Source organism: Bombina bombina, chromosome 7, assembly GCF_027579735.1.
Source record: "Bombina bombina isolate aBomBom1 chromosome 7, aBomBom1.pri, whole genome shotgun sequence".
Classification (NCBI taxonomy): Eukaryota; Metazoa; Chordata; class Amphibia; order Anura; family Bombinatoridae; genus Bombina; species Bombina bombina.
Window position 1 is genome coordinate 446,419,779 of NC_069505.1, and position 25,000 is coordinate 446,444,778.

A 25,000-nucleotide genomic window follows, 5' to 3' on the forward strand; every position below is an offset into this window, starting at 1 on the left:
AACTGAGATCAGGAGCAGTCTGCAGAGGCTTACATACAAGGTAATCACAGAGGTAAAAATTATATTAATATAACTGAGATAAGGGACAGTCTGCAGAGACTTAGATACAGGGTAATCACAGAGTTAAAACGTTTATTAATATAACTGAGATAAGGGGCAGTCTGCAGAGGGTTAGATACAAGGTAATCACAGAGGTAAAAATTATATTAATATAACGGAGATAAGAAGCAGTCTGTAGAGGCTTAGACACAGGGTAATCACAGAGATAAAACGTGTATTAATATAACTGAGATAAGGAGCAGTCTGCAGAGGCTTAAATAAAAGGTAATCTTAGAGGTTAAAAAGAATATTCATATAACTGAGATAAGGAGCAGTCTGCAGAGGCTTAGATACAGGCTAATCGCAGACGTAAAAATTATATTAATATAACTGAGATAAGGAGCAGTCTGCAGAGGCTTAGATACAAGGTAATCACAGAGGTAAAAATTATATTAATATAACGGAGATAAGGAGCAGTCTGTAGAGGCTTAGATACAGGGTAATCACAGAGGTAAAACGTGTATTAATATAACTGAGATAAGGAGCAGTCTGCAGAGGCTTAGATACAAGGTAATCACAGAGGTAAAAATTATATTAATATAACGGAGATAAGAAGCAGTCTGTAGAGGCTTAGACACAGGGTAATCACAGAGGTAAAACGTGTATTAATATAACTGAGATAAGGAGCAGTCTGCAGAGGCTTAGATACAGGGTAATCACAGAGGTAAAACGTTTATTAATATAACTGAGATAAGGGGCAGTCTGCAGAGGGTTAGATACAAGGTAATCACAGAGATAAAACGTGTATTAATATAACTGAGATAAGGAGCAGTCTGCAGAGGCTTAGATACAGGGTAATCACAGAGGTAAAAATTATATTAATATAACAGAGATAAGGAGCAGTCTGCAGAGGCTTAGATACAGGGTAATCACAGAGGTAAAATGTATATTAATATAACTGAGATAAGGAGCAGTCTGCAGAGGTTTAGATACAGGGTAATCACAGAGGTAAAAAGTATATTAATATAACTGAGATAAGGGGCAGTCTGCAGAGTCTTAGATACAGGGTAATCACAGAGGTAAAAAGTATATTCATTTACTGAGATAAGGAGCAGTCTGCAGAGGCTTGGATACAGGGTAATCACAGAGGTAAAAAGTACATTAATATAACTGTGTTGGTTATGCAAAACTGGGGAATGGGTAATAAAGGGATTATCAATCTTTTAAAACAACAACAATTCAGGTGTTGACTGTCCCTTTAAGTTGCTCTTTTATCACCAATAAGCCACAGTTTTCGCTTTGTGCACGTGTTGTAATTGATATTATTGTATATGGGGAACATGAACCTCCTGAAATCTTTCTGTGCACACCCATGGTATAAAGTGCAGCTGTTATATGAAGATGTTTTAGGTGTATTTGCTATGTATGTCTGTAGTCCGTGTGTGATTAATAATTATAAATGACCTTGCTTCATGTGATCTTATATACACCATAGGTAACCTTATACATAGTCTTAAGCTAAAAATACTGATGTCTTTCATATTGTAGGGTCTGGCAGAAGGCCCAGCTGTTGATGGGGGTTTTCAATACCTAAATAAGTGATAGTTGCTGGTGAAACAGTTTAGTAAGTGACAGTAAGTACAGGTGAAACAGTTTAGTAAGTGACAGTAAGTGCAGGTGAAACAGTTTAGTAAGTGACAGTAAGTGCAGGTGAAACAGTTTAGTAAGTGCTGGTGAAACAGTTTATTAAGTGACAGTAAGTGCTGGTGAAACAGTTTAGTAAGTGACAGTAAGTGCTGGTGAAACAGTTTAGTAAGTGACAGTAAGTGCTGGTGAAACAGTTTAGTAAGTGACAGTAAGTGCTGGTGTAACAGTTTAGTAGGTGACAGTAAGTGCTGGTGAAACAGTTTAGTAAGTGACAGTAAGTGCTGGTGAAACAGTTTAGTAAGTGACAGTAAGTGCAGGTGAAACAGTTTAGTAAGTGACGGTAAGTGTAGGTGAAACTCTTAAACTCTTGAGAAAACTTAGGTTTCAACTCTTGGGAGGATCACAACTGCAGATGAAAAAAAAGTATATTTGTATCACCAAGACAATTGGGCTATTATGACAGCATAGACCAAGCAGTCTGAGGTGAAATATAATAAACTTAGGTAAGTTGCTGTTAATGCAAGCACAGCAAATCAAAGCACACTGATTTCTCAGATCTGTTATTGCCTCACAGATAGGAATCAGTATAGAATTGCAAGTAATTATAAAAGTCTTTTATGGTCACTAATAAGCAACACTAAACTTCCTTTATATACCTACCTGCAATAAATTGAGAGATTATACAGGAGTGGTTGTTTGTGCAAAAAAGAAGAGAGAGAGCAGCTTGATGTTTCTAGTTGTACTGTCTCTTTAAATAGCACACCGGAGCAGGTCTTGTGAATAAGCAAGTAAGTTGAAAGGAGCACAAAGTTTGTATAAGCAGAGTAGAGCTTTAGTTGTTATGGCTGTATATATATGCAGTTAAATGGAAATCAGATTCTATTTAAGCAAAGCACTCTGTGCTGTTTAGCTCAAGATGTAATGTGAGCTTAAAACAGATAAATAGTCCTTACTTTACAAAGGTAGTCTCCCAGGCTTGTCTGTGTAATGCTGCAGGGAATGCACACAGCTTGAACTCCAAGCAGGCTTACAGGTTTAGTTCAGTACTTCAGTAGAAATAAATGAAGCTTGTAATTTTGCAAAGCAATGATGTCCGTTTGCAAACAGGTAGCAGAAGTGCAATGAATACAATTAGGAAGGATCAAGAAAGGAGTCTGAAATGAAGGCTTAATTTCCAAGTGGCAGGAACAAACAAACAAACTGTGAAACAGTACTATCTGCAATAACTAAGCACCTGTTTAATGTCAGGTAATCCCTTAAGTAAAGGGATAGGTAAAACCATGTGATGTGGAAATGGAAGGAGAGATGCAAAACATGGGGTGGAATCCTCACATAAGCCCACCTTCAAGGAAGCCGATCTTCGGCTTGATGCTTAGGTCTGTGTGGGTAACGCCTGTGGAAACGAGAAAGCAGCCTAGGGGCGTTGATATGAGTGTAAGGTTCCCAACTATCCTCATCTGGTGAGTAGCCCTTCCACCTCACTAGATATTGTAACTGGCCATTGCATATTCTAGAGTGCAGATGGTCCAGAACCTCAAAGGAGTCATCATTAAGAGGTACCGGCTGAGGAGGGAGTATAGTCTTTGTTGTTGAAGAACTGGCAAGTTTTAGCAGGGAGACATGGAAAGTGGAATGAATGGGTAACGAAGATGGAAGATCCAAAGTAACAGCGTTGGAATTGATGACCTGAGTGATGGCAAACGGACCTATAAATAATCCGGCTAATTTTTTGCTAGGAACAGGTATTTTAATGTTCTTCGTTGAGAGCCCGACTATCACCCACAGCATATTCTGGAGACGGTCTTCTACAAAGATCGTAATATTTCTTTTGAGTAGCTTGTGCATTTTGGATGTTTTGACGTAAGAATTGGAAGTTCTGAAAGTTGGATGATAGGCAAAGTTAGCAAAAAACGGGGAGAGATTGGTTGAACTATGTTTCCTATTGTTGTATGCAAATTCTGCCATGTAAAGATATTGGGCCCACTCTGTTTGCTGGTAGGAACAGTAGCAGCGGATGTACTGCTCTAGCCATTGGTTTAGACGTTCAGTCTGGCCGTTGGTCTGAGGATGAAAAGCTGTACTCAAACGATGATCTATCTGTAGATGTTAAGAGAGGGGCTTCCAAAATTTTGAAGTGAACTGGACACCCCGGTCTGTTATGATATGAGGAATCCCATGGAAGAGTACAACAGAATTCAGGAAAAGCAGAGCGGTTTCGCTAGAAGTGGGAATCTTATGGTACGGGATGAACAGAGCCATTTTGGTGAGGATATCTGTGACAACCAGAATGGTGTATCCAGAACTGAAAGTAATTTTGACAATGAAATCCAATCCTATATGGACCCAAGGTCTTTCAGGGATAACCAACGGTATGAGGTGACCATAGGTTTTGTTCTTGTCCCTCTTGGAAGTGATGCATAGCGTGCAGTTTTGAATGTAATCATGGACCAAATCATCCAGGTTTGGCCACCAATAATTTCTTGCCAGTAGATCTGTGGTCCTTTTAATACCTGGGTGACCCAGTAATGGAGGATCATGATGTTGTTTGATTACCTCATTTCTGAGAACTTCTGGGATATATAATTTGGAGTCATGATAGTAAAGATCATTTTTGAGTGAAAGAGCATGGTGGGGAATAAGTTTATCAGATTGTAGAGCAGTTTGGAGTTGTAGCTTGAATGTGGGCATCAAACCTAGGAATTTATCCGCAGGTATCATTGAAGTGGTTCCTTGGATATTCAGTGGTCTGGGATCTCTCCTGCGTCGGCTTTGCCATTTTTTAGAACCGGGTCTGTATACGATCAGGAAGTTAAATCTACTGAAGTACAGACTCCATCTCACCTGTCTGCTGGAGAGTGTTTTGTTCTTCTGAAGGAATTCCAGGTTACGATGGTCAGTGTAGATAATTATTGGTTGTACCGTGCCTTCCAAGAGATGCCTCCAAGTGTCAAATGCTCGTTTAATTGCAAGTAGTTCTTTTTCTCAGATGGAGTAATTTATTTCAGCTGGAGAAAGTAATTTGGAATTAAAGGCAACCGGATGTAGTGGTTGTGTGAGACTTTTCCTTTGTGAAAGAATGGCTCCTAGTGCATAGTCTGATGAGTCAACCTCAAGCACGAACTGACGGGAAGGGTCTGGAAACTGTAAAATAGGTGCAGAGGTAAATGAACTTTTGAGATTGTTAAAAGCTTCATTAGCTGAGGTGTCCCAACGAAAAGGTATGCAAGTTCTGTTAAGTCTTGAGAGAGGTTTTATTTTCTGAGAGAAATTTTTAATGAATTTGCGGTAATAGTTACTGAAGCCGAGGAAGCGTTGTAGCTCCTTTCTATTAGTAGGTTGTGGCCAATTTCTGACAGATTCAACCTTGTTTTCTTGCATTTGAATACCCTTAGGTCCAATGGTATATCCAAGGAAGTCTATTTGTGTGGTGTGAAACACACGCTTTTCTAATTTTGCGTACAATCTGTGAACTTGGAGTCTTGAGAGCACCCAGCTGACATGTTTCACGTGATCTTCCATGGTGTTTGAGTATATAAGGATGTCATCCAAATACACGACGACACAGATGTCAAGCAGGTTATGGAAGACATCATTCACGAAGTACTGGAAGGTGGCTGGAGCATTGGTGAGTCCAAAAGGCATTACCAAATACTCAAAGAGGCCGTATCTGGTTCGAAATGCGGTCAGCCACTCGTCACCCTCTCTTATACGGACTAGATAGTAAGCCCCTCTTAGATCAAGTTTAGTGAAGATCTTTGCATGTTGAAGACGCTCGATGAGTTCGGGGATGAGGGGTAGAGGATAGCGATTTTTTTATCGTCATTTTGTTTAACTCCCTGAAATCTATGATGGGTCAAAGTGAGTTATCTTTGTTTCTAACAAAGAAAAAAACAGCAGCTGCTGGTGAGACAGGAGGACGAATAAAACGTTTTTTTAAATTTTCTTCTAGGTAAGTTTTAAGGTGGTTCAACTCTGGTTGACAGAGAGGATATAAATGACCAAAAGGAGGTGTGGTGCCAGGTTTTAGGTCAATAGGGCAATCGTAGGAACGATGGGGTGGTAAGGTCTCTGCCTCCTTTTTACTGAATACTTCTGTAAACTTTTTGTAAACCTGAGGAATCATGGGTTCTTCAGTCAAGTGTAATAAAGTAGTCGAATGAAAATAGGTTTGTTGGCAATAATCAGAATTGAAAGTGATGTCCAATGAACTCCAGTTGATTGTCGGTTCATGTAAACAAAGCCATTGCAGGCCAAGGACTATAGGAAAGAGTGGTGAGGTGATAACATCGAAACTAATATATTCTTGATGAGAAGTGGTTACTAAAATGGGAACAGTGTGGTGTGCGAAAGGGCCAGAGGAAATCTCAGAGCCGTCCACTACACGAATAAAAACTGGAGTCAGTTTTTTAATGAGAGGAATTTTATTAAGAGTGACAATAGATGTATCTATATAGTTCTCCTGTGCCCCTGTATCAATTATGGCCTCTTTCTTCAGTTGCTTGCAGTCCCACTGTAAAGAGAGGGGTAGAATGCAGTGAATAGGTTTGTTAAGCACAATTAAAGATGTCAAATTTGGAGATGACTTAAAGGGACATAATACTCATATGCTAAATCACTTGAAACTGATGCAGTATAACTGTAAAAAGCTGACAGGAAAATATCACCTGAGCATCTCTATGTAAAAAATGAATATATTTTACCTCACAATCTCCTCAGCTCAGCAGAGTAAGTTATGTGTAAAAAATTATACTCAGCTGCAGCCCAGCTGCAGGTAAAAAAATTAAAAAAAAAATGAAGAAATGAACAGCAGCCAATCAGCATCAGCAGTGTTGAGGTCATGAACTCTTACTGTGATCTCATGAGATTTGACTTAACTCTCATGAGATTTCATAGTAAGCTTCCTTTACCTAATTGGTGAAATAATATGAGTGCACGATGCTCATCCCTTCAGATGTCCCAGGACAGACACACTAAAATGCTGCTTAGAAATCCTTTACAATGGGAGGTGGCTACTGAGGAACTTTTTAGGTAAAATATCTTTCTTTTTTACATAGAGATGTTCAGGTGATATTTTCTAGTCAGATTTTTACAGCTATGCTGCATCACTTTCAAGTGTTTAAACATTTGGGTATTATGGCCCTTTAAGGGTTTTTGTTCTTTCGAATAGAAGGACAAACTCGTAGAGAGTGGGCAGCAGAAGCGCAATACATACAGAGGCCCTTAGATTTACATCTAAATCTTTCTTCTGAGGAGAGAGGGCCACGGATAAAACCTATTTCCATAGCCTCTGGGCTACTGGTGGATGAATGGGCATGATGGGTAGCCTGGATTGGTTGGATAGGTTTCTTATAAGGGGAATCAGCATAATGTCGTTCCGACTTTCTCTCTTAGTCGTCTATCGATTTGCATGACCAATCTCATAAGGGCTTCCAGGGAATCAGGGAGGTCAGTACGAGCGAGTTCATTTTTAACCTGGTCAAAGAGACCTAATCTGAATTGACTTTTCAGGGCAGCAGCATTCCATTGGGAGTCAATTGCATGCTGTTTAAACTTGGTGATGTAGGTCTCAACCGGTCGATTGCCTTGTCTTAAATTCCGTAGTTTATCAGCAGTATGTTGAAGGTTAGAATCCGAATATAACTCATCCATGACAGCTAGGAAGGACTGTAGAGAGGAGAGTATTGGGCTGTTGGACTCAAACAAGGTATCCGCCCATATGCGGGGTTCACCACGTAAATAACTGATCATTGTTAACACTTTGGTGTTATCATTGGGATAAGTGATAGGCTTCAAATTGAAGGTGAGAACACGGGCATTCCTAAATTGCCGATATTAATGTCTATCTCCATTAAACAAATCTGGAGGTGCTATAATAGGTTCAGTTGTAGCCTGCACAGCAGCTGGGTTGCTGGTAACTGTATCCTTAATAACTTTCCTTAGTGTTTCATTTTCGAATTATAATTCTCTCAGACCCTGGCTGAGCTCATCCACCCGTTGTGACAGGTTATAAACAATATTTGGGAGATCTGCTGGATCCATAATCAATGGACTTAGTTATTCTGTAAAACTCTTGGGAGAATCACAACTGCAGATGAAAAAAAAGTATATTTGTATCACCAAGACAATTGGGCTATTATGACAGCATAGACCAAGCAGTCTGAGGTGAAATATAATAAACTTAGGTAAGTTGCTGTTAATGCAAGCACAGCAAATCAAAGCACACTGATTTCTCAGATCTGTTATTGCCTCACAGATAGGAATCAGTGTAGAATTGCAAGTAATTATAAAAGTCTTTTATGGTCACAAATAAGCAACACTAAACTTCCTTTATATACCTAAATAAAAAGAGAGAAGCGCTCAACCTGGAAACGAACAATAGCATAATAGCTTGTTCTATGGCTAGTTACCACCCAAGAAGCAGCCTCTTTTTGCTCAACATGTGCCTTTCACAGAGAAAAACTTTCCTGAAGCATATCAGTCTGTTCCTGACTTCACAGTACAGTCCAGCCCCGAAATACCAGGCAATCCTTCTCTGAACGAGAGAAACCGCAAAACCCCAGACGTACGTTTCGGCCTATTGTGGGCCTCGTCAGTGAGGTGCAGCCATATCCCTCTAGGCACACTGAGCAACGGGTCCACGTCTGGATTCCCGCATCACACTTAGGGAGACTTCCCAAAATGTCATAATTTGCATAAATAAAAAGAGAAGCGCTCAACCTGGAAACGAACAATAGCATAATAGCTTGCTCTATGGCTAGTTACCACCCACGAAGCAGCCTCTTTTTGCTCAACATGTGCCTTTCACAGAGAAAAACTTTCCTGAAGCATATCAGTCTGATCCTGACTTCACAGTACAGTCCAGCCCCGAAATACCAGGCAATCCTTCTCTGAACGAGAGAAACAGCAAAAACCCCAGACGTACGTTTCGACCTATTGTGGGCCTCGTCAGTGAGGTGCAGCCATATCCCTCTAGGCACACTGAGCAACGGGTCCACGTCTGGATTCCCGCATCACACTTAGGGAGACTTCCCAAGGTTCCCAGGTTGAGCGCTTCTCTCATTTTATTTATGCAAATTATGATATTTTGGGAAGTCTCCCTAAGTGTGATGCGGGAATCCAGACGTGGACCCGTTGCTCAGTGTGCCTAGAGGGATATGGCTGCACCTCACTGACGAGGCCCACAATAGGCCGAAATGTACGTCTGGGGTTTTGCTGTTTTTCTCGTTCAGAGAGGGATTGCCTGGTATTTCGGGGCTGGACTGTACTGTGAAGTCGGGATCAGACTGATATGCTACAGGAAAGTTCTTCTCTGTGAAAGGCACATGTTGAGCAAAAAAGAGGCTGCTTCTTGGGTGGTAACTAGCCATAGAGCAAGCTATTATGCTTTTGTTCGTTCCCAGGTTGAGCGCTTCTCTCTTTTTATTTATGCAAATTATGAAATTTTGGGAAGTCTCCCTAAGTGTGATGCGGGAATCCAGACGTGGACCCGTTGCTCAGTGTGCCTAGAGGGATATGGCTGCACCTCACTGACGAGGCTAAGCACCTGTTTAATGTCAGGTGATCCCTTAAGTAAAGGAAAAAGTAAAACCATGTGAGGTGGAAATGGAAGGAGAGATGCAAAACACAGAGTGGAATCCTCACAGAAACAGTTTAGTAAGTGACAGTAAGTACTGGTGAAACAGTTTAGTAGGTGACAGGAAGTGCTGGTGAAACAGTTTAGTAGGTGACAGTAAGTGCTGGTGAAACAGTTTAGTAGGTGACAGTAAGTGCTGGTGAAACAGTATAGTAAGTGACAGTAAGTGCTGGGGAAACAGTTTAGTAAGTGCAGGTGAAACAGTTTAGTAAGTGACAGTAAGTGCTGGTGAAACAGTTTAGTAAGTGACAGTAAGTGATGATGAAACATTTTAGTAAGTGACAGTAAGTACTGGTGAAACAGTTTAGTAAGTGACAGTAAGTGCTGGTGAAACAGTTTAGTAGGTGACAGTAAGTGCTGGTGAAACAGTTTAGTAAGTGACAGTAGGTGCTGGTGAAACAGTTTAGTAAGTGACAGTAGGTGCTGGTGAAACAGATTAGTAGGTGTCACGGATACCGGGCTGCAAAGGTTAAACCCCTACCCCCCTGCAACCTCACCCCTGTTGTTTCTCAGTGTTTTTGGGCTCCTCAGAGCAACCACAATCTCTGGAAGCTTTTGTTTGCTTGTTTTGTGTTTTAAACTTTTAAGAGAAGAGCTGATGTATGATCAGGAAAACCCTCCAAGGCTGGCCGGGCTCCTGGAACTCTTGGTCAGCCACAGAACAGCAGGACACCCGCTAACTTTACCCCTGGTCGCTCCAGCAACCATGTGCCCCAGAGCTCCGCTCTTTTGGGGATTAGTAGCCCCTAGGGAGGACAAGAGGTGGGGGAATTACCGGAGGGGTGCTCCTTTGGGAACCAGGTTTTTTTGACACCCCGAAACTGCCACCCCTGTGTCCTGTTATTCTGTGGCTGCTATGGAGATGCCGGTCTCTCTGGAGGGGCGGGAAAATTTTGGGATTGTCCAGTATCTTATCAATATGAGCTGTGTGTATAAAAGGAGTGTGTGTTTTCAATAAAATCAGTTCCTGTTTCACTTGAATGCTAGTATATCTAGTTATTTTGGTGGGCTCCTGATAAAATCTCTTTCCTGGGCTACATAGCAGTCTGTTCCAGGTAGAGGAAGGACCCTCTGGCAGAGCTACCTAGTCTGGGTAGCCGGAGTCTGCCACAGGGTAGGACCCTGAATACCGGTGCTGTCGGGCATCAGGGGTGACTACAGGCTGTAGTCACTTGCCAGCTACATAGCTTCAGTCGGCAGGGAGGAAGCAGGACCCATTTGGCAGATCTACCCAGTCGGCGTAGCCGGGGTATCCGTCACATTGGTGGCAGCGGTGGGATCTGCTTCTTCCACATGATTCCTGCTGACAGAGGAGAAGGGCCACAGTAGCCGGTAACTATGGACGTTGAAATTCTAAGGAGAGTACAGGAGGCGCTGGCCCAGCTGGATGGTCCTATTTACCAACAGGATGTGCTGGAACAGAGGGACCTGACCCGCCGGCACCTCTGGTGTGAGGCTCTTCAACAGGAGCGGGGCAATGGAAAGGTCCTTCCCACAAATGACACGAGGTTCCGGTTTCGGCGGACCGTTAGAGTGCCTATTCTGGGTAAACAGCCAAAGAAGGAATGGCTATCTGTTCTACATAGGCTGGTCCAGCAAGAGATATGGGTGGAGGATTGCTATCGGGCCCTCCAATGGCTCGCTATGGAAGCGCAGCCATGGCTGGGGAATGGCTCTCCCACAGAGGGCTTTGGCTTCGGCGGCCCTGGATTGCTATTTACAAAAAGGACAGAAAACCCACCGTTTGCGAGCGAGACGGACCAGGGTCTGGAGGATATATCTGTGCTCCAAGAGGAACTGCTGGATCTCTTGGAGGAATCCTGACTACTAGACGATCTGGATTTTATAATTGACCAGGAAGAGGTACTGGTCAAGGAATACAAGAGGCTGCTAGATCTCGTTAAGCATTGTGCCAAGGGTATACAGACCTGGGGTGCAGCCCTCTGGGAATTATGGAGCTTGACCATGGAGTGGCAACAAAGAAAAAGGGAACCAGGGCTGTTAGATCCCGATCAGCAGTCTGGCTCCGAGCTTATGGTCTTGGACGAGGTGGCCACCCTAGCAGAAGCACTGGCAACAGGGCAGAGAGCTGCCGATTTCTGCCCAGCCCCTGCAGCAGCTCACCCCTGTTATTTATCAGTGGTTTTGGGCTCCTCAGAGCAACCACAATCTCTGGAAGCTTTTATTCGCTTGTTTTGTGTTCTAAACTTGTTAAGAGAAGAGCTGATGTATGACCGGGAAAACCTTCCAAGGCTGGCCAGGATCCTGGAACTCCCGGTCGGCCACAGAACAGCAGGACACCCGCTAACTTTACCCCTGGTCACTCCAGCAACCATGTGCCCGAGAGCTCCGCTCTTTTGGGGATTAGTAGCCCCTAGGTAGGACAAGAGGTGGGGGAATTACCGGAGGGGAGCTCCTTTGGTAACCAGGGTTCTTTGACACCCCTACCCCCATAACTTCAATGGGCTGTATCTCCGGGCCCCAGTGACAAATCACGCTGATGTTTGGACTGTGCCATTTGGGGACCGAGAGCCTTAAAATGACACTGGAAGTGCCGTCGCTCCCCTGGAATCACCCCAAAACCGCCACCCCGTGTCGTGGGATTCTGTGGGACCGTGGCTGCTTTGGAGGTGCCGGTCTGTTTGGAGGGGCGGGAATGGCGGGAAAATGGTGGGATTGTCCAGTATCTTATCAAGATGAGCTTTGTGTATAAAAGGAGTGTGTGTTTTCAATAAAATCAGTTCCTGTTTTACCTGAATGCTAGTATGTCTAGTTATTTGGGTGGGCTCCTGATAAAATCACTTTCCTGGGCTATATAGCAGCCTGTTCCAGGCAGAGGAAGGACCCTCTGGCAGAACTACCTATTCTGGGTAGCCGGAGTCTGCCACAGTGTGGGACCCTGAATACCGGTGCTGTTGGGCATCAGGGGTGACTACAGGCTGTGGTCACTTGCCAGCTACATAGCTGCAGTAGGCAGGGAGGAAGCAGGACCCTTTTGGCAGAGGTACCCAGTCGGGGTAGCTGGGGTATCTGTCACAGTAGATGACAGTAAGTGCTGGCGAAACAATTTAGTAAGTGACAGTAAGTGCTGGTGAAACAGTTTAGTAAGTGCTGGTGAAACAGTTTAGAAAGTGACAGTAAGTGCTGGTGAAACAGTTTAGTAAGTGCTGGTGAAACAGTTTAGTAAGTGACAGTAAGTGCTGGTGAAACAGTTTAGTAAGTGACAGAATGTGCTGGTGAAACAATATAGTAGGTGACAGTAGATGCTTGCGAGATATTGGGTGGGTGACGGTAAGTAGTGGGGCGATATTAGGCCTGTGACAGTAGGTACATTGAAATCATTTGGGATATGACAAAAGGTCCTTAGGAAGCAATTGATATGTCGACAGTTGGTGTTCTGGGAGATATTGTGTGGGTGACAGTAGGTGGTGGGGAGATATTGGATGGGTGACAGTTGGTGCTGGGGGAGATATTGTTTGGGTGACAGTGGGTGCTAGAAGACATATTGGGTGGGTGACAGTTGGTGCTTGGGGAGATATTGGGTGGGTGATGGTGCTGGCGGAGATATTGGGTGGGTGACAGTTGGTTCTGGCTGAGATATTGGGTGGGTGACAGTAGGTGCGTTATAGATATTGGGTTGGTGACAGTTGGTGCTGGGGGAGATATTGTGTGAGTGACAGTAGGTGCTCTTAAGATATTTGTGTGTGTGATAGTAGGTGCTGGGGGAGATATTGGGTGGTTGACAGTATTGGGTGGGTGACAGTAGGTGCTGGGGGAAATTTTGGGTGAGTTACAGGTGGTGCTGGCGGAGATATTGGGTGGGTAACAGTAGGTTCTGGCGGAGATATTGGGTGGGTGACAGTTGGTGCTGGGGTTGATATTGGGTGGGTGAAAATAGGTGCTGGGGTTGATATTGGGTGGGTGAAAATAGGTGCTGGGGAGATATTTGGTGGGTGACAGTTGGTGCTGGAGAAGATATTGGGTGAGAGACAATGGGTTGTGTCTCTTTTTGTAACTTTTCTTATAAGATGTAATATGGAAACATCATAACAAAACTCCTCCTTGTAGGTTCGAATTGCTTACCCCAAGGGAGAGTGGTTTGAACAAGGGATGAAGCTGGAAGCTATTGACCCGCTAAATCTTGGCAACATCTGTGTCGCTACAGTCTGTAAGGTAAGCTGATGTTGGTATTATGACTATGGCATCAAATGATATGTTATTCTTAAGTGACATAGGGTCTAGGGGATGTTACCCTGCAGACTATGTGACTTGGACAATGGGTCAGCTTCAGTAATACACACAGTTAGAGATGGTAAACTAAAGTTCAGACTCGGCTTCAGGAATCAGGATGGTCGGGTAAAACAGGTTTGTGTCTGATAAAGGAGTAACAGAACAAGCAAGCTAGAAAACACATTAAATCCAAATAATTACACAGCCTCAGATCGCCAGGGCAAACATTTTCCTTACACATGCTACGTCATAATACTAATCCTGATACAAGTCTCCTATGAATTCCCTTCTTTACCAAAAATGTTCAGATTGTCAAGGAGGTACTCTTTGGGCATGCAGGAGGGCTTGAGGTCAGGTGGGTCTTTCACCTCATGCACAAACAGGACAGGGAAGAGGAACAGAGCAACAAGGAGATGCTCTTTGGGCATGCAGGAGGACTTGAGGTCAGGTGGGTCTTTCACCTCATACAAAAACAGGAGAGGGAAGAGGAACAGAGCAACAAGGATGTATTCTTTAGGCATGTAGGAGGGCTTGGGGTCAGGTGGGGTTTTCACCTCCTGCACAAACAGGAGAGGGAGGAAAAACAGAGCAACAATTAGGTATTTTGTAGGTATACAGGAGGACTTGAGGTCAGGTAGGGCTTTCACCTTGTACACAAACAGGAGGGTAGATAAAGAGAGTGAGAAGGAGGTACTCTGTGGGCATACAGGAAGACTCTTGTTCAAGTGGGGCTTTTACCTCATACACAAACAGGGAAGGGAGATGGAACAGAGGAACAAGGAGGTACTCTGTAGGCATGCAAGAGAACTCAGGTTCAAGTGGGGCTTTCATCTTGTGCACAAACAAGGGAGAATAAACAGAGTGAGGAGATATACTCTAGGCATTCAGGAGGACTTGTGGTCTAGTGGGGCTTTCACCTCATACACACACACAGGGGAGTGAGGAGGTATTCAGTAGGCATGCAAGAGAACTCGGGGTCAAGTGGGGCTTTCACCTCATGCACAAACAAGTAAGGGAGGATAAACAGTGAGGAGGTATTCCGTAGGCATGCAGGAGAACTCGGGGTCAAGTGGGGCTTTCACCTCATGCACAAACAAGTAAGGGAGGATAAACAGAGCGAGGAGGTATTCTGTAGGCATGCAGGAGAACTCAGGGTCAAGTGGGGCTTTCACCTCATGCACAAACAAGTAAGGGAGGATAAACAGAGTGAGCACAAACAAGTAAGGGAGGATAAACAGAGTGAGGAGGTATTCTGTAGGCATGCAGGAGAACTTGTGGTCTAGTGGGGCTTTCACCTCATGCACAAACAAGTAAGGGAGGATAAACCGAGTGAGAAGGAGCTATTCTGTAGGCATGCAAGAGAACTCGGGGTCAAGTGGGGCTTTCACCTCATGCACAAACAAGTAAGGGAGGATAAACAGTGAGGAGGTATTCCGTAGGCATGCAGGAGAACTCGGGGTCAAGTGGGGCTTTCACCTCATGCACAAACAAGTAAGGGAGGATAAACAGAGCGAGGAGGTATTCTGTAGGCATGCAGGAGAACTCAGGGTCAAGTGGGGCTTTCACCTCATGCACAAACAAGTAAGGGAGGATAAACAGAGTGAGCACAAACAAGTAAGGGAGGATAAACAGAGTGAGGAGGTATTCTGTAGGCATGCAGGAGAACTTGTGGTCTAGTGGGGCTTTCACCTCATGCACAAACAAGTAAGGGAGGATAAACCGAGTGAGAAGGAGCTATTCTGTAGGCATGCAGGAGAACTCGGGGTCAAGTGGGGCTTTCATATCATGCACAAACAAGTAAGGGAGGATAAACAGAGTGAGGAGGTATTCTGTAGGCATGCAGGAGAACTCCGGGTCAAGTGGGGCTTTCACCTCATGCACAAACAAGTAAGAAAAACTAAACAGAGTGAGAAGCAGGTATTCTGTAGGCATGCAGGGGGACTTGTGGTCTAGTGGGGCTTTCACCTCATACACACATAAGAAACCAGAAAGTCACCAGCGCTATAAAACAAAAAGTCTTTATTCAGGAATCATGTATAAACAGCGACGTTTCGGGGACATTAACCCCTTAATCATGCTACTGACACTAACAATTTGAAAAACTTTTATACCATAAAACTTTGGCGCCAAACTGACATCACACAGTCCCATGGCTCCACCTAGTGGTGACTAAGAAAATAGGTATATATTTCTGTTAATATTAATCAAGGGTGCAGTATTTAAAAACATACAAGAAAACCAAAAATACAGTAAGGTAGATAATACCCAATGCATTAGCAATATATTTTATGGTTCAAACAAAGCATCTGTAAGCAAACATATAGAGAGAGGTATTACAAGAAAATTAATGACAATTGTAAAGAGTACTTATCCATAATTGTAAATGTAGTGCCCCATTTCTTTGTTAAAGTCACTATGGTTGTTGGCCACTACTAGTAAAAGGGACCTGTTAAATAAGGATAAGAATATTTTATAATTAATGCAAGCTAAAGAGAGATATACATATAAGAACCTAGAAAAAGCATGCTAGATCAAAGTCCCTATTTAAACCTTTAGGGGCTAGGGTGTCAAACTGGTGAATCCACCACATCTCACGTTGCTTGAGCAAATTTTCCCTATTGCTGCCATTCCTAGGATGTTGTATCTGTTCCACAATCTGCCATCTCAACTGACAGTACCTCTTTGTTGATAATCCTAGGAATCCTATTTTCTATACATTACCTAAACTACATAAGGATCCCCTTAGACCACTTGGGAGACCTATTGTGGCTTGTATTGAATCCGTTTTTACCAACATTTCAAAATTTTTAGACAAATTGTTGCAGCCAGAAGTTTCCAAAATGGCAAGTTTTCTTAAAGATACAGGGCATTTCCTGGCAAAAGCCAGGGAATTGGAATTTCCTTCTAATAGATACCTGCTGTTCACCATGGATGTGAAAAGTTTATATACATCTATTAAACACGAATCTGGCATAGCCATAATTAACAAGATCTTCATGGTGAACAGCAGGTACTCTATAGCCCAGTGTCAATTTCTGGAGAATTTACTAAGACTTCTACTATACTGGAATTTTTTTCTGTTCCAAAATGATTGGTACTTGCAGATTAAGGGTACGGCCATGGGTTCCAATGTTGCCCTATCATATGCCAACCTCTTTATGAACGAGTTTGAGGAGAAATTCGTCTATGAGAATGAACTCTTTAAGAAGTATGGCGCAATATGGTGGCGCTACATAGACGATGTGTTTGGCATATGGTGGGGTAACATTGGGACCCTCATGGAGTTTGTGGATACTCTGAATTCTATGGTTAGAGGCCTGCAATTTACCCTCACATATAGTGAGGAATCATTTTCCTTCCTTGACACTAAGGTCTCCAAAGGATCTAATGTTTTACTCATTGACCTGCTTTGCTTCAATATAACAGCTTTCATCCAAGAGGTTTGGTGGAGTCCTTACCGCTTAGCCAATTTTCTAGAGTCAAGAGAATTGTCAGTGATGATGATGTATGTAAAATTAGATTGCAAGAAATGGATTACAAATTTGTAGAAAGGGGCTATCCACAGGAATTGATAAAAAAGAAAGTGGAGGAGGTACATAACAAACATAGAAAAAACACTAAGGATAAAGATAGAAAAAGAATGGTGTTAGTCTCACAGTACAACCCTTATAGTGAAACCATCAGTAGAGCGATTAGAAAGAATTGGCATTTGTTGAAAGACTGTAATCTAAATATAGAACAATTTAAAGAACCCCCCCTTATGGCCTTCAGAAGGGTTAAAAATATCAGGAACCATCTTGTAAGATCCGATATTGGTCCTAAAAATAAAGATAAACAATTGTATATAGGTAAGAAAAATAATGGCAATTATCCTTGCCTGAATTGTGCAAGTTGCCATTCGATTATCAAAGGGAAAAACTTTTTTCACCCTCATAGCGGAAAAAGCTATGAAGTCCAGGGGTATCACACTTGTAACAGTAGCTTTGCAATTTATCTGATCAAGTGCCCGTGCTCCCTGATTTATTTAGGAGAGACCACCCAAAGGATCAGGGAAAGGTTGAGCCAGCACCGTTCTAATATAAGGATTAAGAACACTGAAGCTCCTTTGTCCAAACATTTTTTGGAAAAAGGACATGCCATCAGTCAGTTGAGATGGCAGATTGTCAAACAGATACAACAACCTAGGAATGGCAGCAATAGGGAAAATTTGCTCAAGCAACGTGAGATGTGGTGGATTCACCACTTTAACACCCTAGCCCCTAAAGGTTTAAATAGGGACTTTGATCTAGCATGCTTTTTCTAGGTTCTTATATGTATATCTCTCTTTAGCTTGCATAAATTATAAAATATTATTTTCCTTATTTAACAGGTCCCCTTTACTAGTAGTGGCCAACAACCATAGTGACTTTAACAAACAAATGGGACACTACATTTACAATTATGGATAAGTACTCTTTACAATTGTCATTAATTTTCTTGTCATTAATTTTCTTGTAATACCTCTCTCTATATGTTTGCTTACAGGTGCTTTGTTTGAACCATAAAATATATTGCTAATGCATTGGGTATTATCTACCTTACTGTATTTTTGGTTTTCTTGTATGTTTTTAAATACTGCACCCTTGATTAATATTAACAGAAATATATACCTATTTTCTTAGTCACCACTAGGTGGAGCCATGGGACTGTGTGATGTCAGTTTGGCGCCAAAGTTTTATGGTATAAAAGTTTTTCAAATTGTTAATGTCAGTATCATGATTAAGGGGTTAATGTCCCCTAAACGTCGCTGTTTATACATGATTCCTGAATAAAGACTTTTTGTTTTATAGCGCTGGTGACTTTCTGCTTATGTGGAGTACAGCAGTCACACTCTGTCACCTTTGCGCTACACAGCTGATTGCTGATATCCCTTTACTGTGGACCTCATACACACACACAGGGGAGTGAGGTGGTGGTATTATGTAGGCATGCAGGGGAACTCAGGGTCAAGTGGGGCTTTCACCTCATGCACAAACAAGTAAGGAAAGCTAAACAGAGTGAGAAGGAGGTATTCTGTAGGCCTGCAGGAGGACTTGTGGTCTAGTGGGGCTTTCACCTCATACACAAACAAGTAAGGGAGGATAAACAGAGTGAGAAGGAGGTATTCTGTAGGCATGCAGGAGGACTTCTGGTCTAGTGGGGCTTTCACCTCATGCACAAACAAGTAAGGGAGGATAAACAGAGTGAGGAGGTATTCTGTAGGCATGCAGGAGGACTTGTGGTCTAGTGGGGCTTTCACCTCATGCACAAACAAGTAAGGTATTCTGTAGGCATGCAGGAGGACTTGTGGTCTAGTGGGGCTTTCACCTCATGCACAAACAAGTAAGGTATTCTGTAGGCATGCAGGAGGACTTGTGGTCTAGTGGGGCTTTCACCTCATGCACAAACAAGTAAGGGAGGATAAACAGAGTGAGAAGGAGGTATTCTGTAGGCATGCAGGAGGACTTCTGGTCTAGTGGGGCTTTCACCTCATGCACAAACAAGTAAGGGAGGATAAACAGAGTGAGGAGGTATTCTGTAGGCATGCAGGAGGACTTGTGGTCTAGTGGGGCTTTCACCTCATGCACAAACAAGTAAGGTATTCTGTAGGCATGCAGGAGGACTTGTGGTCTAGTGGGGCTTTCACCTCATGCACAAACAAGTAAGGTATTCTGTAGGCATGCAGGAGGACTTGTGGTCTAGTGGGGCTTTCACCTCATGCACAAACAAGTAAGGGAGGATAAACAGAGTGAAAAGGAGGTATTCTGTAGGCATGCAGGAGGACTTGTGGTCTAGTGGGGCTTTCACCTCATACACAAACAAGTAAGGTATTCTGTAGGCATGCAGGAGGACTTGTGGTCTAGTGTGGCTTTCACCTCATGCACAAACAAGTAAGGGAGGATAAAGAGAGTGAGAAGGAGGTATTATGTAGGCATGCAGGAGAACTTGTGGTCTAGTGGGGCTTTCACCTCATACACAAACGGGAGGGAGGAGGTGGTATTCTTTAGGCATGTAATAGACACTACAATAAAGAATAAGATGCACAGATACTGATATTAAAATCCAGTATAAAACTGTTTAAAAACTTACTTAGAAACTCTCAGTTTAGCTCTGTTGAAAAGGTAGCTGGAAAGCCCACTGCAAGTGGAAAATAAGACACTCCCCCTCCCCCTTCTTTTGCATATGAAAAGACCCTTTACACAAACAGGAGCAAGCTGGAGTAGGTAGCTGACGGTATTCTCATAAAACCTTGGGGCTTGGTTAGGAGTCTGAAAATCAGAGCAATGTTATTTATAAATAGCCAAAACTATACATTTAAAAAACAACAACTTTATGAGTTATATAAATAGATCATCTACAAAACATTTATGCAAAGAAAAAAATGAGTGTATAATGTCCCTTTAACTACAGTGTCTTAGCTCTGTGGGATAAATCTGTGATTCTGTATTTGCAAGTGGGACGACTATATGACCCAGGATCTGTCATGTCTGATGTGACATCATGAGGAAAACATAGAGAACTGCAAGCCCTTTTCTTCGAAGGGTGATATATTGTGATAAAGCTAGACTTGCCTATAATTTGCTGAAGGTTACTATTCTGTAGAGTGTGTGTGAGTGTTTTACAATTGTAGCAGTGTATTGGGAGCAGCCATTGACTGCTGACTAGGTAAGGTTCTGGCTGGCAGTAATTGCTTCTTCCTTTCACACCAAACACCCTCATTACATGTAGAGGAAGGTGCCTGCGCTGTCTACGTACAGCATTGAGAGGTTGGTGGATGGCTAAAAAACACAGATGCGCTTCACATAGGAGTGAAACAGACCGAGGTCTGACCCGCTGATGCCCCAGAGCAGTGTACAAGGGCTGTGCTTCCTTTGTGCTGTCTGATTACTCAGCTCCTCAGTAGGTTTTCAGAATGTCTCTCAAACTCTCTCTCAGGTGCTCCTGGAAGGTTTCCTCATGGTGGGTATGGACAGTGCCCCTGAGTCAGAATGGTTCTGTTACCACGCGTCCTCTCACTCCATCTTTCCAGCAGGCTTCTGTGAAAAGAATAAGATTGAGCTCACGCTGCCCAAAGGTACCGTAAGTTGTGCGCTCACAGTAATGCTAAGCTGTAGGGTGAGACATATTTGGGTTTGTCTGGGGAGTTGTGTAAATATAATCCTTACAAATATCAAAACTGCAGAAACTTGATCGCTACTATACACTAGACAACCAGTGTTACATCAACTCCTTTCTCGCAGCTTACACAAAGGACACTTTCTCTTGGGAAGCGTATCTGAAGGAAACCAACTCCTACACTGCTCCTGTGAGGTTATTTAACAATGTACGTATGTTATATAGACTGTAGGTAGGTGTAAATTCATAAGTTACAACAGTGCTGTGTCTGCCACTAATAACACCTTATCATATACTGTATAACTCACATAGTACTGTTACTAATGACACCATATCATACACTGTATAACTCACATAGTACTCTTACTAATGACACTATATCATATACTGTATAACTCACATAGTACTGTTACTAATGACACCATAACATATACTGTATAACTCACATAGTACTGTTACTAATGACACCATATTATATACTGTATAACTCACATAGTACTGTTACTAATGACACTATATCATGCACTGTATATCTCACATAGTACTGTTACTAATGACACTATATCATTTACTGTATAACTCACATAGTACTGTTACTAATGACACTATATCATGTACTGTATAATTCACATAGTACTGTTACTAATGACACTATATCATGTACTGTATAACTCACATAGTACTGTTACTATCATGTACTGTATAACTCACATAGTACTGTTACTAATAACACCATATCATGTACTGTATAACTCACATAGTACTGTTACTAATGACACTATATCATGCACTGTATATCTCACATAGTACTGTTACTAATGACACTATATCATGCACTGTATAACTCACATAGTACTGTTACTAATGACACCATATCATATACTGTATAACTCACATAGTACTCTTACTAATGACACTATATCATATACTGTATAACTCACATAGTACTGTTACTAATGACACCATAACATATACTGTATAACTCACATAGTACTGTTACTAATGACACCATATTATATACTGTATAACTCACATAGTACTGTTACTAATGACACTATATCATGCACTGTATATCTCACATAGTACTGTTACTAATGACACTATATCATTTACTGTATAACTCACATAGTACTGTTACTAATGACACTATATCATGGACTGTATAACTCACATAGTACTGTTACTAATGACACTATATCATGTACTGTATAACTCACATAGTACTGTTACTAATAACACCATATCATGTACTGTATAACTCACATAGTACTGTTACTAATGACACTATATCATGTACTGTATAACTCACATAGTACTGTTACTAATAACACCATATCATGTACTGTATAACTCACATAGTACTGTTACTAATAACACTATATCATGTACTGTATAACTCGCATAGTACCGTTACTGATGACACCATATTATATACTGTATAACTCACATAGTACTGTTACTAATGACACTATATCATGCACTGTATATCTCAAATAGTACTGTTACTAATGACACTATATCATGCACTGTATAACTCGCATAGTACTGTTACTAATGACACTATATCATGTACTGTATAACTCACATAGTACTGTTACTAATGACACCATATTATATACTGTATAACTCACATAGTACTGTTACTAATGACACTATATCATGCACTGTATATCTCACATAGTACTGTTACTAATGACACTATATCATTTACTGTATAACTCACATAGTACTGTTACTAATGACACTATATCATGTACTGTATAACTCACATAGTACTGTTACTAATAACACCATATCATGTACTGTATAACTCACATAGTACTGTTACTAATAACACTATATCATGTACTGTATAACTCGCATAGTACCGTTACTAATGACACCATATTATATACTGTATAACTCACATAGTACTGTTACTAATGACACTATATCATGTACTGTATAACTCACATAGTACTGTTACTAATGACACTATATCATGTACTGTATAACTCACATAGTACTGTTATTAATGACACTATCATGTACTGTATAACTCACATAGTACTGTTACTAATGACACTATATCATGTACTGTATATCTCACATAGTACTGTTACTAATAACACTATCATGTACTGTATAACTCACATAGTACTGTTACTAATGACACTATATCATGTACTGTATAACTCACATAGTACTGTTACTAATGACACCATATCAAATACTGTATAACTCACATAGTACCGTTACTAATGACACTATATCATGTACTGTATAACTCACATAGTACTGTTACTAATGACACTATATCATGTACTGTATAACTCACATAGTACTGTTACTAATGACACCATATGTACTGTATAACTCACATAGTACTGTTACTAATGACACCATATTATATACTGTATAACTCACATAGTACTGTTACTAATGACACTATATCATGTACTGTATAACTCACATAGTACTGTTACTAATGACACCATATAATATACTGTATAACTCACATAGTACTGTTACTAATGACACTATATCATGTACTGTTATTAATGACACTATATCATGTACTGTATAACTCACATAGTACTGTTACTAATGACACCATATGTACTGTATAACTCACATAGTACTGTTACTAATGACACCATATCATATACTGTATAACTCACATAGTACTGTTACTAATGACACTATATCATGTACTGTATAACTCACATAGTACTGTTACTAATGACACTATATCATGTACTGTATAACTCACATAGTACTGTTACTAATGACACCATATGTACTGTATAACTCACATAGTACTGTTACTAATGACACTATATCATGTACTGTATAACTCACATAGTACTGTTACTAATGACACCATATGTACTGTATAACTCACATAGTACTGTTACTAATGACACCATATTATATACTGTATAACTCACATAGTACTGTTACTAATGACACTATATAATGTACTGTATAACTCACATAGTAGTGTTACTAATAACACCATATAATGTACTGTATAACTCACATAGTACTGTATAACTCGCATAGCACCGTTACTAATGACACCATATTATATACTGTATAACTCACATAGTACTGTTACTAATGACACTATATCATGTACTGTATAACTCACATAGTACTGTTACTAATGACACTATATCATGTACTGTTACTAATGACACCATATAATATACTGTATAACTCACATAGTACTGTTACTAATGACACTATATCATGTACTGTATAACTCACATAGTACTGTTATTAATGACACTATATCATGTTCTGTATAACTCACATAGTACTGTTACTAATGACACCATATGTACTGTATAACTCACATAGTACTGTTACTAATGACACCATATCATATACTGTATAACTCACATAGTACTGTTACTGATGACACTATCATTTACTGTATAACTCACATAGTACTGTTACTAATGACACTATATCATGTACTGTATAACTCACATAGTACTGTTACTAATGACACTATATCATGTACTGTATAACTCACATAGTACTGTTACTAATGACACCATATCATGTACTGTATAACTCACATAGTACTGTTATTAATGACACTATATCATGTACTGTATAACTCACATAGTACTGTTACTAATGACACCATATGTACTGTATAACTCACATAGTACTGTTACTAATGACACCATATCATATACTGTATAACTCACATAGTACTGTTACTAATGCCACTATATCATGTACTGTATAACTCACATAGTACTGTTACTAATGACACCATATCATATACTGTATAACTCACATAGTACTGTTACTAATAACACTATATCATGCACTGTATATCTCACATAGTACTGTTACTAATGACACTATATAATTTACTGTATAACTCACATAGTACTGTTACTAATGACACTATATCATGTACTGTATAACTCACATAGTACTGTTACTAATGACACTATATCATGTACTGTATAACTCACATAGTACTGTTACTAATGACACTATATCATGTACTGTATAACTCACATAGTACTGATACTAATGACACTATATCATGCACTGTATATCTCACATAGTACTGTTACTAATGACACTATCATTTACTGTATAACTCACATAGTACTGTTACTAATGACACTATATCATGTACTGTATAACTCACATAGTACTGTTACTAATGACACTATATCATGTACTGTATAACTCACATAGTATTGTTACTAATAACACCATATAATGTACTGTATAACTCACATAGTACTGTTACTAATAACACTATATCATGTACTGTATAACTCGCATAGCACCGTTTCTAAT

The 25,000-nt window shown here is 40.9% G+C and overlaps 1 protein-coding gene across 1 annotated transcript in view; it reads left to right on the forward strand.

Moving 5' to 3' along the window:
- L3MBTL2 (L3MBTL histone methyl-lysine binding protein 2) overlaps positions 1–25,000 on the forward strand; it is a 270,019-nt gene that overhangs the window by 159,436 nt on the left and 85,583 nt on the right. The window contains 3 exon segments of the mRNA XM_053721399.1: positions 13,388–13,492; positions 20,504–20,642; positions 20,809–20,891. Coding sequence (XP_053577374.1) covers positions 13,388–13,492; positions 20,504–20,642; positions 20,809–20,891 — 327 coding nt within the window.